Below are 18,845 nucleotides of genomic sequence, written 5' to 3' on the forward strand. Positions count from 1 at the left end.
ATAGTGTTTTTTTAGTTCGATGCATAGTTTTTAAGGTATTCACAAAAAACCGTCCGAAAAGGTGTCATTTTTCAATGAAAATGGCCAATTTTCAATTACGCATAACCCAAAAATTATTGAGTTCTCAAAAAAAAGTATAGACCAGTTTTTGCTTAGAAATAAGTTCTCTAGCCACTCCCGTGCTTATTTTGACCAACAAATTTTCCACCCCCTTGAAGGGGTGGGAACCGCCCCAAGATAAAAGCGCCATAGTATATAGGTTAGATTTTGTTTCTTGAGCTATTCCCTACTTATTGTGAAAATATCAAGTATATCGATGTAGTAGGATGGAATTCGGAGCCAATTACCCTCATTGACTGCCCTATAATAATGCTCTGCTATGATCGCGTGAGAGAGGACACACAAGATTATAGCAAAATTTCTATTTACTGTAACTTTTTTAGTTTTTAAGCTACAGCAACGAGTTTTATGTCATTGAAAAAGTAATTTTGCATTATTTCAAAATACGTAAAAATGTATCTAAAAAAATTAAGATTTTTTTTTATTTCCGGTTCAACCGGAAGCCTCATTTTAAGTAAAATTTATTGTGATAATAAATAATAAAGTGCCATATATGTCTGCAAAATTTCAAATTTTAGTTTCTATTACAAAGGAAGTTACGGGCACTCGAATATTTTTTTATAGAAAATTCATAACTCCCCTCCTATGGGGAGTTAAGAAATCTGACTGTCATTCAATTTACCGATAGGATTTCAAAAATATATCAAAAAATAAACAAATTCCTTGGAGCCATTTTTGAGAAAGTCTAGTTCAAAGTTATGTCAAATTTTGACCCCTTAAATATAGGCAACCCATAACTTTTTCTGAAAAACGATAATATTCTTCTTATAGCCCCATCTTTAGGCTATATAAAGCCTTTTTCAAATTAAACTTATCTTAAACAAGTTTTTAGACAGGTAGAGAAATGTGTCGGGTGGGCGGTCGGCCATGTTGGCCGCCATTTTGAATTTGGAAACGTCAAATTCCGTATTTCTATTTACCTATCGATGAGCTAACTTTGAGTTAAATTTCATTCGTTTCGGTCAAAATTTGCAAAAATGGGCCTTAAATAACCCCCCATTTCGGCCCCCCTTTGAGAGGTTTTTTTTAAAACCTTAGTTTCTCGACAAAATTCTCTTAAACTTACTCATACCGAATTTCATCGAAATCGGTCCGGTAGTTTTTGCTGGGCGGTGGCGACATACGTACTTACATACATGCGTACGTACATACGTACGTACATACTTCCGACATGTTTTTTTTATTTGCTTTTTAGACTCAGGGGGACTCAAAACGTCGAAAAAAAGTGAAATCTGAAAAAAAATTTTTTGCACGATCCTATAACTTTATCTATTATACTATACTACGTATATAGTACGATAAAGTAAAAAAGCAAAAAGGACAATATCGTCAGCGAACCTCAAATGACTAAGTGGACCAGTGCATTCAGGAAAAAGTAATCGATTTTTAAATACAACATCTATGTGAAATGTGGTCGGAATTACATAACGTCAGGAAGTCTAAAATAGAAAAATGGGTGGAAATGTCTAATTGTACTTATGGTGCATAAGATGTATCCAAAAGTGCATGCAATTCTTGAGGCCATATCAAATTTTATGAAAACATGTCAAAATCAAAATATTAATTAACATAATATTTTGTTACTCGGGTGTTTTTGGGGTCGCCGACCCCCGGATCACCTGGTGCTCAGGGTTACTGCTAAGGCACGTCAGCTTCTGTAGTTTAGATGGTTTTCTGTACTAAATTGATGCAAACAAATTCCTTTCCGACACTAAATTAATGCAAACAGAGTACTCAGGGGTTTTCGCAGTTGCTGAGTACGATTATGATGTAGGTTAAAGTCTCTGAATATCTGGTGTCTAGTGTGGATACAAATAAAAATAATTTAATAATTAATATGGTTTGGATGGTGAAATGATTATGAAAAGCAATAGTTTTAAGTACCTAGGATCGGTATTACAAAGTAATGGAGAAATAGATGGAGATGCATGTAGTAGAATTAGGGCTGGATGGATGAAGTGGAAAGAAGCAAGTGGTGTGTTGTGTGACAGAAAAATTCCAATGAAGTTGAAGGGAAAATTCTATAAAACAGCCTTAAGACCGGCTATGATGTATGGAACTGAATGTTGGGCAGTGAAAAAGAAAAAGGAACAACGAATGCATATGGCGGAAATGAGAGTGCTTAGATGGATGAGTGGAGTGACAAAGAAGGGTAAAATTAGAAATGAGTATCTTAGGGGAAGTCTAGGTGTAGCACCAATTGATGCCAAAATGAGAGAGCATAGGTTAAGATGGTTTGGTCATGTTCAACGTCGAGACGTTAATTACCCAATACGAAGAATAGCTGAAGTGCAGATTCCTGGAAGGAGTAGGAGAGGAAGACCAAAGAAGACCTGGGGGAGACGATAAGGCAGGGCATGTTGGTAAAGGGGATTAACATTGATATGACCCAAGATAGAATTGTGTGAAGAAATGCAATTATTGAAGCCGACCCCACATAGGGATAAGGCAAAGAGAATGATGATATTGATGATGATGTTTGGTCTTAAAAACCCGCTCTTTATTTTTTTTACAATAAAGAGTATGAACATTTTCATCATCATCATTGGCTCTACAACCCATGGTGGGTCTTGGCCTGTTCTAGAATCAGTTTCTATTCCTTTCTATCCTTCGCCTTGAGTGCCCAATTTCGTACTCTTAACACTCGTAAGTCGTTTTCCACCTGGTCCTTCAATGGTGCTCTGGGCCTGCCTCTTCTCCTCACTCCAACCGGTCTTTGGTTATACAGTGAAACCTGCCAGATCCGGATCAATGTGACGACAGACCGATCCGGATATAAAAAAATCCGGATATCAAGTCTTTTATAGTCTCTGGAACGTTTTCTCCTTCATACATTCCAGTAATCAACGCCGTCAATAACTTTCATCGATAGACACGTTTTATAGATACTATAATACCTTGATCCATAGGCTGACAGAGCGATGTCACATTTGGGGGCAAAAAAGACACTTTATTTCGCCATATTTTAGTTCTTTTGGGTCGGGATGAGAGGGTGCGTTGTCCAACAGCAGGACTGTCTTTCTCGGTAGATTTCGGTAGATGCGGACGGCAGGACCGTCCGGATATGGGGAGGTCCGGATATGGGGAGGTCCGGATATGACAGGTCCGGATGTGGCAAGTTGTGGCTCCATATCGTTCATTCTCTCTAAGAGGCCTAGCCATCATAGCCTATATTTTTATGGACGTACCACTAATAGGTTCACTATAAAGTCGGTAAAGTTCAAAATTATAGCGTCTACGCCATAATCCGTTTTCATGCACGCATTTATAGATATGTCTGAGGATTTTACGTTCAAAACAGTCTAAACGTTCTTTATCACTTTTTGTCATCGTCCATGTTTCTGACGCGTCAGTGAGTACAGGCTTGATTAGAGTTCTGTAATTTGTTTATCAATATTTTTGTTCTTTTTGTGACTATTTTTGATGTTAAAAGCTTCTTTTATAAAAATATATCGCCGCCACCTACGAAAAGTATAACTCCGAAAAATGCCGTTAACAGTAGAACTTTCAATGAATGCCGCGAAAAATATTATTTGCGATTATATGATTGTGAAAATAATAATCCCTAATAAAGTGTTAGCGAAAAAAATTATTTTTTGAGGAGTATCAGCAAAAACATCATTTCTGTTTGTGGGTCCACGAATATGATAAATACTAAAAAGTTCTCAGAAGTAATTGTTTTCGTCGGCAGAAACAGAAACAGAAAGGGAAATAATTGTTTTCGTCGGCATCTATTATGAACTAAATCTTTTTGTTATAAATATTTTGGGAGTTATAATCTTCGCGGACACGCATATAAAAAAACTTGTATCGCCAACACTTATCAAAGAGTTATTATTTTCACTGGAAAGAATAGTAGAATAGAAATATGCTTGATTGTCACTGAAAATTATGCAAATTTTATGGACAAAGCTTAATATAAAGTCAGAAAAAATGAATAAATAATAACAATAACAATAACAAATAAAATTTTCTAAAATTTGATAAATCGTCAATATAAAAAAAAATACAAAAATACAAAATATAAGTTAATAAAGTAAAGAAAAGAAACAAAATCGATATATTGCAACAATTAATAGAAATTGCAAGTGAACATACAACAAAGTAAAATATAGGCATAGGAGCTAATAAGTTTAAGCTGCTGCATGTGACACCCAAATATAGATAAGTTTGGTTACTTGTACATTACTGTAATTTCTTAGTTAGTCATTAAGAAATTCTTCTACTGAATAATATGGTCTTTTAGATAGATGAGCTTTTGTCATTTTACGGAACTTGGGGAAAGATGTTGCAGATTTGAGTTGTAAAGGAAGATGGTTGTATAGTTTTTTTGCGGAATATAATATAGATTTCTTTACTAACTCAGAGGACGGGATCGGTAAATAGACATTAAAAGTTGAATTTCTGGTGGAGTAGTCAAATAGTTTCTAAAATATATAAAGATGAAAGGGTTAAAATTCCGCGATCTTTGAAGTAACTGCTGCAATGTGTTGTTCTTCTGAGGCCAAACAGATACCTTATTGCTCTTTTTTGTAATTTGAAAATAACATGTAATTGGGCAGCTGTACTAGAACCCCAAAAAGGAAGACCATATCGAAGATGAAACTCGAACCAGGAAAAATATGTTAGTTTAGAAGATGCTAAATTGAGTTCTTTCGAAACAGATCTTATAGCATAGCAGGCTGAGGCGAGTTTCTTACAAATCGATATGGAGGGACCATTTGAGGTTGCTGTCTAAAAAAATACCAAGAAATTTTACAGAATCAACGGTAGAGATCTGGCTGTTATTAACAAGCAGGGGTTGAAGAGCACTTTTATAGCATAATGCTACTGTCTTATCCACGTTAAAAGAGAGTAAATTAATTGTATTAGAATGTATTAGGAATCACATTAATCATAGGTACCAGCGATATACGTCTGGTAATTTCTGCATTTTATTGTATTACTTTGGTGAATTTTTGAGCCTAGATATATGAAATCTCTTACTCCTTCGAAAGTATATGTTCCACCCGTTAGATCTTTGGATTTTGCTACTTGATTATTGTTTGACACCTTCATATAGAGGGAATTTTACATTTACAATTAATTGACACATTTGAATGCTATGCTGGAACAACGTTGTAAACGCCAAATCACATTTTGTTGACAAATTGAACAAAAAAAAAAAACACTTTATAATTGATTATTTTGAAAAAAAAATGTTTATGAGCGTAATATGATAGACTATATTATGATGCATAACATTAATATCAACAAAAATAACCTTAGGTTGTACAAAACAAGCATTTATGAACATATATGCTATATTTTAATAAACAACGTGTTAAATCCACGTCGGTTAAAACGTTGTTGTGTGGAAGTAAGGCAGTTAAAACGGTTTTTTTAGAAATAAGAAATGAAGCACACGTGTAATTAAGAAACGTGTTTTCCCTCTATTAATTTTGGTAATCACTGACTTGGTTATACTAACATCCATTTTAGCTCGAAATGACAAATTACACGATTGAAAACGTTGATTTACAAAACACGTGCAGAAAATTTAACGGTAATTTAACACATACAACGTTGTTACACCGAAAGTTGAAGTTTGACTAATTTTCAAACTACCAAAACGGGCAAGTTAAAGTCTCATAATATTCCCAACAGTCAGCAGTACATTATTTTGCACATTTAGAACGTTGTTCCATGGAAAACCCACATATGAAAGTATTGGCGGTTACAACGTTGTTCCTGCCAGGGCCGCGCCGTCCACGTGTGCAATGTGTGCGGCGCACACATGCGCCAGCAATTAAAGGGCGCCATTAGAGTTATTACAAAAATTTTACGCGAGTCAAAATAACACTTACCCATTTACCGACCTTGCCACCCTGTAATATCTTAACTTCAAAGGCACATTACGTATTGATTTACAATCTGCATAAACAAGAAAAATTCTGTAAAGACATGCAGCCAAAAAATGTTTAGGAGATAAAATATATAAACATTTACATTCATATGCTCAGTCCACATATGGTATGAAGTTACCTTACTAATATGGTATTACTAATATGCAGCTCACCTTAAATGTTTTACAAGAATTAAAACAATTCTTGCTCGAGTTTCGGACAGATAGCAAATTTAATGATGTTATTACTACAGCACATGAAACTGCAGAGAAACTGAATGTGGAGCCCAGTTTTCAACTAGCCACACCGTTACGGTGCCGGAGTAAAAGCAGACAGTTTGATTACAGAGAGTTTGAAATGAACATTTTAAATCTTTACTGTATTTTCCTGTTGCATGTTTAATTTTAGTATTTTTAGTTATTTTTGTTTGGTTACATGGGAAAAATATGGAAGAAAATAGAACCTATAATAATAAATAGTCCTAAAAAATATGAGAAAGGGACCACAAATTAAGCTATAGCAGGTTAAAGATGGGAATGGGAATATAATAACTGAAAACCACATTATAGAAAGATGGAAAGAATATTTTATGAAACTTTTAAGCAAAGACAAGACAACAACAGAAAGCAAAAAAGCAAATTTTAGCAAAACAATCACAGAAGAACAAGATGTAATTGGGGACAATAAAATACTACAAATGACTGAAGTGGAAGATGCCTTAGTCCAACTAAAAGAGGTCATGTTTCAAGTATAGATAGATTAGATGCCGAGTTATTGCAATATCTGGGAGAATTGGGACGTTAGGAACTGTTAAACCTAACACGGCAAACTAAAAAAAATACTAGAACACGGCTATAATACTGCCTATGCACAAAAAAGGAGATTCGAGAGAATGTGGAAATTACAGAGGCATATCGCTGCTCTGTTTAACATTAAAAGTCTACGAAATTATCCTAGAACGAAAGCTCCGGAATTTAGTCGAGCCTAGATTAGCAGATATTCAAAGTGGTTTCAGGCCAGCACATAGCGTCCAGGACTATATCTTCACTCTACAGCAGATCATCGAAAAAGCAATACTAAAGATGAAACGGTATATTTTGGATTCATAGATATGAAAAAGCTTTTGACTTGGTGAGCAGAGAGGGAATATGGCAAAGCTTGACAAATAAGGGAGTAGATATGGAACTGATAACCACAATTCAGAGTTTGTATTGCAACACCATAAATCAGGTAAAAACAGACAATCTTATTTCCAGCAAATTTACGAATAACAATAACTAGTCAGACAAGGATTGGTATGAATCCCACTACTGTTTATCTGTGTAATTGACGAAGTAATTAAAAAGTGCTGGCCAAAAAAATATACCATTGGATACAGAAACCTACAACAAATAAAAATCGAAGCCTGTGTGTTTGCAGATGATATTGTTATTGTGAAAAGGAGTGAAAAAGCGCTGGAAGAAAATATAAAAATCTGGGAGACAGAATTAAAAAATACAAAATTATAATAGATATGAAAAAAAAAACAAAAGTGGCAATATCCAACAAAGAAGTTAACCTAAATATTGAAATCCAAGGCAATAAAATAGAACAGGGAGAAATATTTAAATATCTTGGAATAATTTTAAATATGAAGGGGACACACGAAGATGAAATTGCAAAAAGAATATTAGAAGAGAATTAAAAGTAAAAATATTAAAGGAAAAAATTCATGAAAAGAAATTAAAATGGACTGGACACTTATTTAGAATGGATGACAACAGACAAGTTAAAATGACATGGGGAGCGAGGCCGATAGGGAAAAACCGGAGAGGCCGACCAAGGAAAACCTGGAATACAAGTGTGATGGAAATATTGAAGAATAGAGGAAAATCGAGGCAGGAAGCCAAAGAATTAGCTAGGGACAGGAAAAAGTAGCGTAAGTTCGCACAGAATAACGAATAAAGAAGACATTTCGAGACCTTCCGGTACAAGAGGAACATCGAGTATATGTGTATGGATTGTTTGGTTGTTTACAATAAATATTTGTTCATTTTTATTCACATTGTTTTATTTAATGAGACGATTTTTAAAAAATTGCGTATTTTTGGGCGCCATTAAATATTATGCACACAGGCGCTACCACGTGCTGGCGCGGCACTGGTTCCTGCATAGCATTCATTTATGATTTATAACATCATTTTTCATAATATTGTACTTACGTTGACGTTGTTATTCGTCATACTAGATAGTTGACACTCCAGAGGCCTTCACCTAAGTTGACCTAAGTTATATTCGTATTCAGTAACCCCAAAAAACCCGAATTCTCTGTATCAATTTAGTATCGAAAAGCCTCGAAATTCCATAAGATCACGTGCATAGCAGTCAATCTGGACACTATATGCTCAGAAAGTCGGTTTTGATAGCATATTCGTGTTAAGCAATCCCAAAAACCACGAGTAATCTGTTTGCATCAATTTAATGCCGAAAACCCTTGAAACTCAAGAAGATTACGTAGGTACCTTAGCAGTAAGTAACCGTGGGCACCAGGTGCTCCAGACGTCACCACAAAAACCCTAATGTAACAAAATCTGAACTTTAATGCATCAGGCATGTAAATAAATCAGTATATTGTCACCCTAATTAGCAAAACTCGTAACTCCAAAACGACAAATTTAGGTCTGGATCCCGCGTATGAAAAAAAGTTGATTAATAGCAAGCTGAAAATTTGTTAATAGCTTAAGGGTGTCTAGTCGAATAAACTTTGATATGTGTGAACACTGGAACAGGGGTAGTTTTAATTGTGGAACAGGTTAAAAATTTGGAACGGTCACAGCACGAAAACGGCACATTTATTTTGTCCGACAGAACAGACTTAAACTCTTCGAACAGAGATTAAACTCTCATGCAAAAATCAGACTGTTATTTATCACCAAATGGGCGTTTTAATGAGTGGAACATGTAGAATATGTCAAATGACAGGAATTATGACAGGTAATAAATAGCAGTCTGATTTTTTCATGAGAGTTTAATCTCTGTTCGGAGAGTTTAAGTCTGTTCTGTCGGACAAAATAAATGTGCCGTTTTCGTGCTGTGACCGTTCCAAATTTTTAACCTGTTCCACAATTAAAACTACTCCTGTTTCAGTGTTCCCATATATCAAAGTTTATTCGACTACACACCCTTAAGCTATTAACAAATTTTCAGCTTGCTATTAATCAACTTTTTTTTCATACACGGGATCCAGACCTAATTGTTCAGGAGACGCAAAAAAAGCTGATACGGTCTTCTTTTCGCTTATATTTAGTTTCTACATTTAGGTGGATTTACATGATTTGGTTTAAAGACTTTAATTTGGTCATAAAAAGAATTAATTTACAAACAGATGGCGCATATATTCACAAATCGTGGGCGCACAAACATTAATATGTTAACAGGAAAAACCATTTATCTCCAAATTCGTCATCCACCGTTGTTAAATCGGTATATTCAATCACAAAGAAAATCAATCAACTCCATCTTTTTCCAAGTTTTCATGAATAAAATAATGTTTTTCCAAATATTTTTATGTAGCTACATGTATGAGCACACCACATGTGGTTAACATCCTTCAAAATCATATCCAGGTACCAAAACTTGAACAGCCAGTGTACCCGATTTTTAAGAGGTAAGCCATAAGGTATAATAATGTTTAAATGCGTTTTTCTCAAAACTTTACTTTTGTGAGTTAGTGGATTTTACCAGTACGCCCACGAAATTGAGTAAAAATGAAGTTACGAGGTTTGGCAATTAGGGTGACGATATTATATTGATTTATTGATATCTCTTCAAAAAATTCGATATGGCCCCAAAAATTGCATGCACCTTTGTTGTGCAATTATGCATTTCCACTCATTTCTCTATTGAAGACTTTTTTCTGACGTCATCCTGAACACAACGCAAAAAAAGTTTTAAGTCGATAGATGCTGTATTTAAAAATCGATTTATTCCAGTGTTTTTTGTTCAAAATGCTCTAGTCCAGCGGTTCTCAAACTTTTTGAGTCATGTACCACCTACAGTTCATTTTATTATTTTTGGTACCACATATACAGGGTGTAACAAAAATACAGATCATAAATCACATATTCTGGAACCAAAAATAGTTTCGATTGAACCTAACTTACCCTAGTACAAATATGCACACAAAAAAAGTTACAGCCCTTGGAAGTTACAAAATGAAAATCGATTTTTTCCGATATATCGAACTATTGGAGATTTTTTAATGAAAATGGACATGTGGCATGACTATGGCAGGAACACCTTAAAAAGAAATTACATATAGTGAAATTTGTGCACCCCAAACTTTTATGTACGTTCCAATTAAACTATTATTGCGGTAGCATTAGTTGAAAACAGTGTCTTTAAAACTTTTTTGCCTCTTAGTATTTTTCCGATAAGGCACCTTTTATCGAGATGTGGCTTCTTTTTTAATCTGGTTCAAAATATACTTATAAAATCTGTAATTTATAAATAAATTTTCATATTATTATAGGGTATCTATAATCGTACTTAACAGTATACAAATATGTGGTGAATTTGACAAATATTCAAAAAATTTCGATAAAAACTAGTTAGAAAAAATAACTAAGAGGCAAAAAAGTTTTAAAAACATTGTGTTTAACTAATGGTGCCACAATGATAATTTAATTGGAACGTACACAAAAGTTTGGGGGGTTTAGAGGAACAAAACCCCCATAAAATTTTTATGAGGTGCGCAGAATTTTTTTTTATTTCCTGTCATAATAATGCCACATATCCGTTTTCAATAAGAAAACTCAAATAGTTTTCGATATATTGGAAAAAATCGATTTTTATTTTGTAACTTCAAAGGGCTGTAACTTTTTTTTGTGTGCATATTTGTACTAGGGTAAGTTAGGTTCAATCGAACTATTTTTGGTTCCAGAATATGTGATTTAATTTATGACCTGTATTTTTGTTACACCCTGTATTTTTAGAGTGTATTATGAAGACTTACTAAGTACTACTATTTTAATTTTTTTGTGTTTTGTGTACCACCGCAAGTAATGAATTGTACCACCAGTGGTACATGTACCACAGATTGACAATCGCTGCTCTAGTCAATTGGACATACCAGATCTTAATTTTATTTTGGATCAACGTTGTATGAACGATGTACTTTATTAATTATAAAACATTTTGAATCGTATATGCATGCATAAAAATCAGATGACCCTGGTATGTATACGAATATATGAATCAGATAAAGGAAACAATACATTAAAATATTTTAAAATGACCTTGACTGAGGACGTATTTATTACAAAGTAGACTAAAAATATTGTGGATTAAAATTAATCCATAGAATATTTTTTTTGTTAAAGGTAGTCGGACATGGGGATATCATTAAATATTGAACATTAACAAAAACAAACTATTGTACAAGATTATTTCATCATTAGGAAACTGTGTTTTTTAGGTAGGTGTTTTTACTGTGTTTTACCTAGGTATATAACTAAACAGAGATAAATGATCAATTGTATAAAATTGGGGTTTTTAAAATAAGTACCTACACTTTTTTCATTTTCATGTATTTTTGTTTGAAAATGATTCGGGTACCTATGTGACCAAATGGACTATCCTCTAATCAAGTCGTGTCAGGCAGGGCCGGCGATAACAGGCCTGAAAGGAATGCACTGCAGGCGGGCGCCCCTGTTTGGGGGCGACAAAATGAGCTTTTTTCTGATGGTGCTAGGTATACAAAATACTAATTTAAAAGAAACCGAAGAGCGCCAATGCTAGTTTTGCAGACGGGCGCCTTATACCCTAGCGCCGGTACTGGTGTCAGGAATGCACCTCAAACATAATATTGACAATGTTATTTTAAAGCCTACTTTAAAAAAATATGCAATAGGTATAGGTATACATACAGAGTGGGCCAAAGAAAACATTCCACCTCGATGTTTGGCAGTATTTATTAGATTTTAAGGAAATGAAGAAACAGGTCGATTTTTGATCTAATGGGGACACATTTTTACGGTACATACATCTGTCATTTGTCAACCCCCTCCCTTTGAAAGGTTATTTAATTCTCTATTCAGTAATATTAACATTGACATAATTGTTTACACATGGTGTCCAAGAAAAATTATTTTAAATTAAATTAATTGACACAAAAAAAGAATGTATGCAATTTTTTTAACTCAAAATACATTCTACTACTGACAGAAAGCAGAGAAAAATGTTTATTTGACAAATAAATATTATTTTTCGCTTAAGTTCAATATTCAACCTACCAAGAGACAGATATGTGGCAGCTTTAACATTAAAATTAAGCGAAAAGCAATGTTTATTTATCAAAAAATATTTTGTTCTGTTTTGTGACAGGAGTAGAATGTATTTTGAATTAAATAAATTACATACATTGTTCTTTTGTGTCAATTAATTTAATTAAAATGTTTTTTCTTGGACACCCTGTATAAATAATTATGTTACTGTTTATATTACTAAATAGAGAATTAAATAACCCTTTCAATGAGCTAGCACACGACGCCTATTCCCTATTTAAAAATAAGGGGTGGGGGAAGTGGAATGGAGGAGGTTGACAGATGACAAATGCATGTACCGTAAAAATGTGTCCTCCTTAGATAAAAAATCGAACTGTTTCGACGTTTCGTCATTTCCTTAAAATCTAATAAATACTGCCAAATAACGAGGTGGACTGTTTTCTTTGGAAATCGACACTCAAATATTTTCAATTAAAATTATTGTGGTTTATTCCAATGAAATAATATTGGTTAATTTAGAAATGTAACAAGAGAATAGTTTCAGAACAATTAAAGCTACCAATTTAACGATAATTAATTCAAAAGCTATCTTTGGTTGTGTTAAAGTGGAAATAAAGTAAATCCTAATAAATTTTTTATCAACACACTTATGCTGGTAATTTAAACATTACATGTTTTAGAATAAACAATTAAACTGATATTGTCAATAGTCATTGAAAAAGTATTTATTATTTTTTGTTTGTTTTGGCTTTTAGTTCATGCAACGCATAATATAACAATTAAAAACAACGATATAAATTGAAATAAGACCTGGTCACTTATGATAATCTTGAAATTGAATGTTTAAACTTCAATTTAGGCACTTGGCAACCACAAAAATAATAATTCACATAGTATATGAGTTTTTAATGTGGATTGCGTATTTTCTCGAAAATGTGTATTTTCGCAATTTTCAGGTTTTAAATTGCTTTTTCAGATTTTAAAAGTATAAAATTTTTCAGATTTTTATAAAAGTTTATTTAATTATTTATTATTTATACGATTTCTTGGTTTAACCGGTTCAAAGTGCTTATTTTTGAAAGGATTGTATCTGAAAGGGATTGAACTATACTAAATTTACAGACAAGATGCAGTAGAAATAAACAAACCAAGACACTTTAAATGCTCTAGGAGCACTCCCAAAGCATAATTTACAATGTATATACATTGTAAATTCCAAATCATGATTTCCAAAGTTTATACATTGTAAATTATGATTCGGGAGTGATCCTAGTAGCATTAAACGTGTCTTGGTTTGTTTATTTCTACTGCATCTTCATTGTAAATTTAGTATAGTCACTAATCACGCTATGTCTTCACCAATGTTTGCCTTAGAGAAAAACAAAAAATCCAAAATAATCAGAAATGCAAAACCTTCACTTTTTTACCAGTTGATATTTTTTTTACTTTAAAACCAATTTTTTTTTCAAAAATAAGCACTGTGAGCAGTGTCCGTAAACCTAAAGATCATAAATAATTTGTAAGTAAAGCAAATTGTAAAGGAGTAACGATTAATTTCATTTGGGATGCTAGTTAGAGGATGATTTTCACGCTTTTTTTTAAGAAAAAAAGGGACCGACTTTATTTTAAGCGTAGGTACTTTACTTAGATTTGATGATGGAGACTTTTTAAAAAAATAAAAATAAAGCTTTTTTAAACACGTTAAAAGAGTTTTACTGAGTTTTCCCCGAAAAGTGCTTTACTATTTGATTATTTCATGTTGAAATATTCGATTTGCAATTTAACGAATAAGAACCTACATTTCATGAGCCCTGCTTCTACTGGGTCTACAAACTTCATTTATACATCATATTTTTCGTTTTTTTTTTATAAAGCTACTGGTGTGAGTTTTTACTGAATTTCACCCCACCGTGGCAAAAAGGGTTTAATTATTACCTTTTGTCTAATAGGACATAGGTGAATATTTTTAGACCACACCCGTTTGTCCCAAGCAGAGAATCCTTCGATTATACAAAACAGTGAACTAATTTCAAACGAAATGTGACGCTTGACAGGAAAAGAAGAATATTGATATAAATGGTGATATAATAATAATTGTTACTTACTGCTGTTATGATAATAATTCTCTCAAACATAAAAACCAGAACATTTTTCCTCTTGACTGGTTTCTTAAGTTTAAACTTGTCTTTCATGATCAGCATTCCGTATCCCGTAACATCGAATGGACATTCTTGGATATCAACCACTGGAGAAATGTTATCTGGGAATAAGTCCATTCTCTCGAAATTAGTAGGGGATGATATTAAGTCATTTCCTGTCTTACTCGTTCTAAAATATGAGGTGAACGATGAAAATTTAAGTTTGGATTTTCTCTTTGAGTTTCTCCTCAATTCAGCACCTTCCATAAATGTTGTAGTCTTATTCTGTTATAATATAAAGCAGTCTTTTCGTTACAATGGTGATTTTTCTAAAACAAAAAACGGGACTAGCAAATAATTTCAAAACTAGATTTACGAGTATTTATTCGAGTTTCTTAGTTTCCCCTATCCGCCACCTCCACAGGTGCCGGATAGGGGAATGTCCACCCCTCTATAGGTGATATCAGGAAAATGAAATACCCGGGGAGAACCAAAACTGCAACACATGCAGCGACTGATGCACAGTGAACGGCTGTAAACAGCGTCCGATCCAGAATGGGCAGCTGAAAACAAACTCACCAACACTCACGATAATCGCGATGTTTGCAGGTCAGGTGGGTAGACCAGTATGTGACAAATCCCACACCTCGAAAGAGGTAAATTTCAAGGATTATAGGGGAGAGAACAATTCGCTGAATAAAAGTTGAAAAAAACAGAAGAATCAAAAAGCCTATCTGTTTTCAAGTAGAAGCATATAACTCCAGAAGGCTCTTCTTGTTCTTGATGTCTTATCCGTGACGGATGTTGGCGACCATCATGGCAATCTTTATTTTATCTACAGCAGCTAAGAAAAGTTGCACAGATGTTGTTAAACCATGTTCTGAGATTGTGTAACCAGGTTGTTCTTCTTCCTCATAGACCTCGCTTGCCAAATATTTCCCCCCGCAGGATGGCTTGTAGGAGGGCATATCTGGATTCATTTCGCATTATGTGCCCGAAGTATTCTGGCTTTCGAGATTTGATGGTGGTCAGTACATCTTGGTTCTTCTTCATTTTTCTGAGGGCCTCCTCATTTATGACCCGGTCAGTTCTCGGGATTTTAAAAATTTACAGAATAGAAAGTGAAATATCAAACATTAATTGGGACATAATAGGAGTAAGTGAAGTCACAAGTAAAGGACAAAGTTTGAACACCCTCAAACCAGGTCACCTTTTTTACAGGATTGGAAATAAACACACCTTAATGGCGGTGTTGGATCCTTTGTCCACAAAATGCATAAGCACATCACATCCGTCAAAGGAATTTCAAGTGGAGTTGCTTATTTATTATTAAAACTCAACAAAAGCATTAAAGGTACTGGAAAATGATATAAGATGGCAGAAAAACAAATAAAAATCCTCTGTTATGTTGACGACGCAATCTTAATCTCCGATAACGAGGATAACTTACAGCGAATGTCACACACTTTCAATACAGTGGCGAAGAACTATAACATGAAAATATCAACAGTGGCGAAGAACTACAACATGAAAATATCAACAGCTAAGACAAAATCCCAGGTAGTGTCAAGGGCACCCATAAGATGCAAATTAGTAATTATAGAATAGAATAGAATAGAAATATGCTTTATTGTCACTGAAAATTTTTACAATTTTATGGACAAAGCTTACATACAGTTAAAAGAAAAACATAATATAAATAACAAATAACAACTACAATTTACTAAAATTAACAACGAATTAATTGAACGAGTCTCGAGATTCCAATATCAATCAATCAATCAATCAATAATCTTTATTTCATCTGACTTTTACAAGTATTGAAAACGCGTCAAATACAATCTATCAGTAAAAACTATAAGTACATAAAAACAGTTAACATAAAAACATATAAAATATACACAAAAGCATACAAATTGTTAAAAAGATGCCTGCAAGTATTCCTCTAACGAATAGAAAGAGTTTACCAGAAGTAAGTCCTTAACTGTTCTCTTAAATATTTGACTCTTTAACATAATTAGGCACTTTATTATACAAACGAATGCATGTTGGGTAAGGACCCTTGCCCACAACGGTCAAGTGGCGAGCAGGGGTCACCAAATCATTTCCGTAACGAAAATTGTAACCACTCATTAAGAAAACATCATTTCTGCAAATAAAATTGCATATATGTGACTTTACATAAACAACACAACTGAAAATATACAGCGAAATTACAGTTAAAATATTTAATTGTTTAAAAACTGGTCTACTAGTCCAGAGAAATAAGATTTTTCTCGTGACACATCCCCCTCCAGGCCGAAACCAAATTTTTTGAGTAGTATGGACATCTATATTAATAGCCTATATGTTTCCTGCAGCCGATTTTGATGATATACATAGTTATAAACAAATGAAGATCAAAAAACGCTAAATTTTTGCTTTTTTCGTCTATTACTAAAAAGTGTAGCACTTTAAACAAATTTGAGAGTAATAAACTGATAAATCATATAAAAAACTTTAATATGGCGTCCGCTGCATATGTCTATGCTTAATTGTTGCTTAGAAAATTGGAAAATAAGTCATAAATTTTGAGATTTTATAAATGTTCATAACTTATGTAAAAATTAAGTTAGAACTTTCTTATTAAACAGAATGCTGAAACTTCTGGTGCTTAAATTATATTCTAAATTTCAAAGCAATTGGTCAAATAGTTTAAAAGTTATTTAATTTGTTTATCCCAAATTAATGTTTTTTGCAACACTATAAGTCAGAAAACGATGAGGTTATAGTAATACTTCGGACAGTTTATGAAAGAAGAAGATTTATGCTATTAACCTAATTAAAAAAAATGACAAAAAATAATTTTAAATAGTGTAAAATTATTTTGCAAGAACATGTCGATTTTTTGCTTATAAACAATTAGAATAACTTTTGAACCGTAACCTGTCGAAAAATTATTTTTCCATATTTAGAAAGACTGAATTTTTATACACATTTATAAAGAAAAACAATTGTCCTATAACAATTACGGACGAAGTTAGCACCCTTCTTTTTTTAATTCACAGCAGCTTTGTTTATAACAATTAAGAAATAAAATTAGCCGCATTTGAAAGAACATACATCAAAGTTTTAACTTACCAAGTATACAAAAGATTTCCTTTCAAGAAAATCGTCCACAAAGCTTAAAATTGTGGCCCTTAAAATCGGCCAGCGTTGAAACTTGGGTTAGCGATGAGAGGGGGGAAGGAGCTGTTAACTGTATCTCTGGTTCTCGATTATTTATTTCGTTGTTTCTCTTTTTAATTTCTATGTACTTTTTACGTACATTACGAATAGGCGTTATTTAAATAAACTAATTGTTATATACACTATCAAATTTGTTTAAACATTTTTTTTTCAATTTTTTAAATAATATTTGATGTAACTTTTATTGTAAAACGTACATATTAGTTTTACAAAAATACAGGTCATAAATTAAATCACATATTCTGGGACGAAAAATAGATCGATTGGACCTAACTTACCTTAATACAAATGTGCACATAAAAAAGTTATAGCCCTTTGAAGTTACAAAACGAAAATCGATTTTTTCCAATATATCGAAAACTATTAGAGATTTTTTATTGAAAATTTACATGTATCATTCTTATGACAGGAACATCTTAAAGAAAAACTATAGTGAAATTTGTGCATCCCATAAAAAATTTATGGGGGTTTTGTTCCCTTAAACCCTCCAAACTTTTGTGTACGTTCCAATTAAATTATAATTGTGGTACCATTAGTTAAACTCACTGTTTTAAAACTTTTTTGCTTCTTAGCATTTTTTCGATAAGGCAGTTTTTATCGAGTTGCGGCTTCTTTTTTAATATGTTTACATAAAGATTTTATGGGGGTTTTGTTCCTTTACACCCCCCCCCAATGTTTGTGTACGTTCCAATTAAACTATTACTGTGGTACCATTAGTTAAACACAATGTTTCTAAAACTTGTTTGTCACTTACTATTTTTTCGATAAGGCACCTTTTATCAAGATTTGGCTTCTTTTTTAATATGGTTCAAAATATGCCTAAAAATGTAAATTATAAATAAATTTTCATACGATTACCAAGTCTCCATAATCGTACTTAACCATATTTAGAAATATGTAGTGGATTTGACTAATATTCAAAATATCTCAATAAAAACTGACTTTTCGAAAAAGTACCGAGAGGCAAAAAAGTTTTAAAAACATTGTGTTTAACTAATGGTACCACAATAATAATTTAATTGGAACGTACACTAAAGTTTGGGGGGTTTAAAAGAACAAAACCCCATAAATTTTTTATGGGGTGTCAAAATTTTACTATAATTTTTTTGTAAGATGCTCCTGCCATAAAAATACCACATGTCTATTTTCAAGAATAAATCTCTCGGAATTTTCGATATATTGCACAAAATCGATTTTCATTTTGTAACTTC

General features: G+C 33.0%; 1 protein-coding gene across 2 annotated transcripts in view; it reads right to left on the minus strand.

Annotated features, from left to right (window-relative positions):
- Window positions 1-18,845, minus strand: part of LOC114343917 (uncharacterized) — a 50,264-nt gene that overhangs the window by 27,865 nt on the left and 3,554 nt on the right. For both annotated transcript variants that reach the window (XM_050643891.1, XM_028294766.2), the window contains exon 2: window positions 14,374-14,735. In XM_050643891.1, the coding sequence (XP_050499848.1) occupies window positions 14,374-14,673 (300 nt within the window). In that variant the 5' untranslated portion in view covers window positions 14,674-14,735. The remainder of the gene's footprint in view (window positions 1-14,373; window positions 14,736-18,845) is intronic.

This window comes from Diabrotica virgifera, chromosome 2 (genome assembly GCF_917563875.1).
Source record: "Diabrotica virgifera virgifera chromosome 2, PGI_DIABVI_V3a".
In the NCBI taxonomy this organism is placed as follows: domain Eukaryota; kingdom Metazoa; phylum Arthropoda; class Insecta; order Coleoptera; family Chrysomelidae; genus Diabrotica; species Diabrotica virgifera.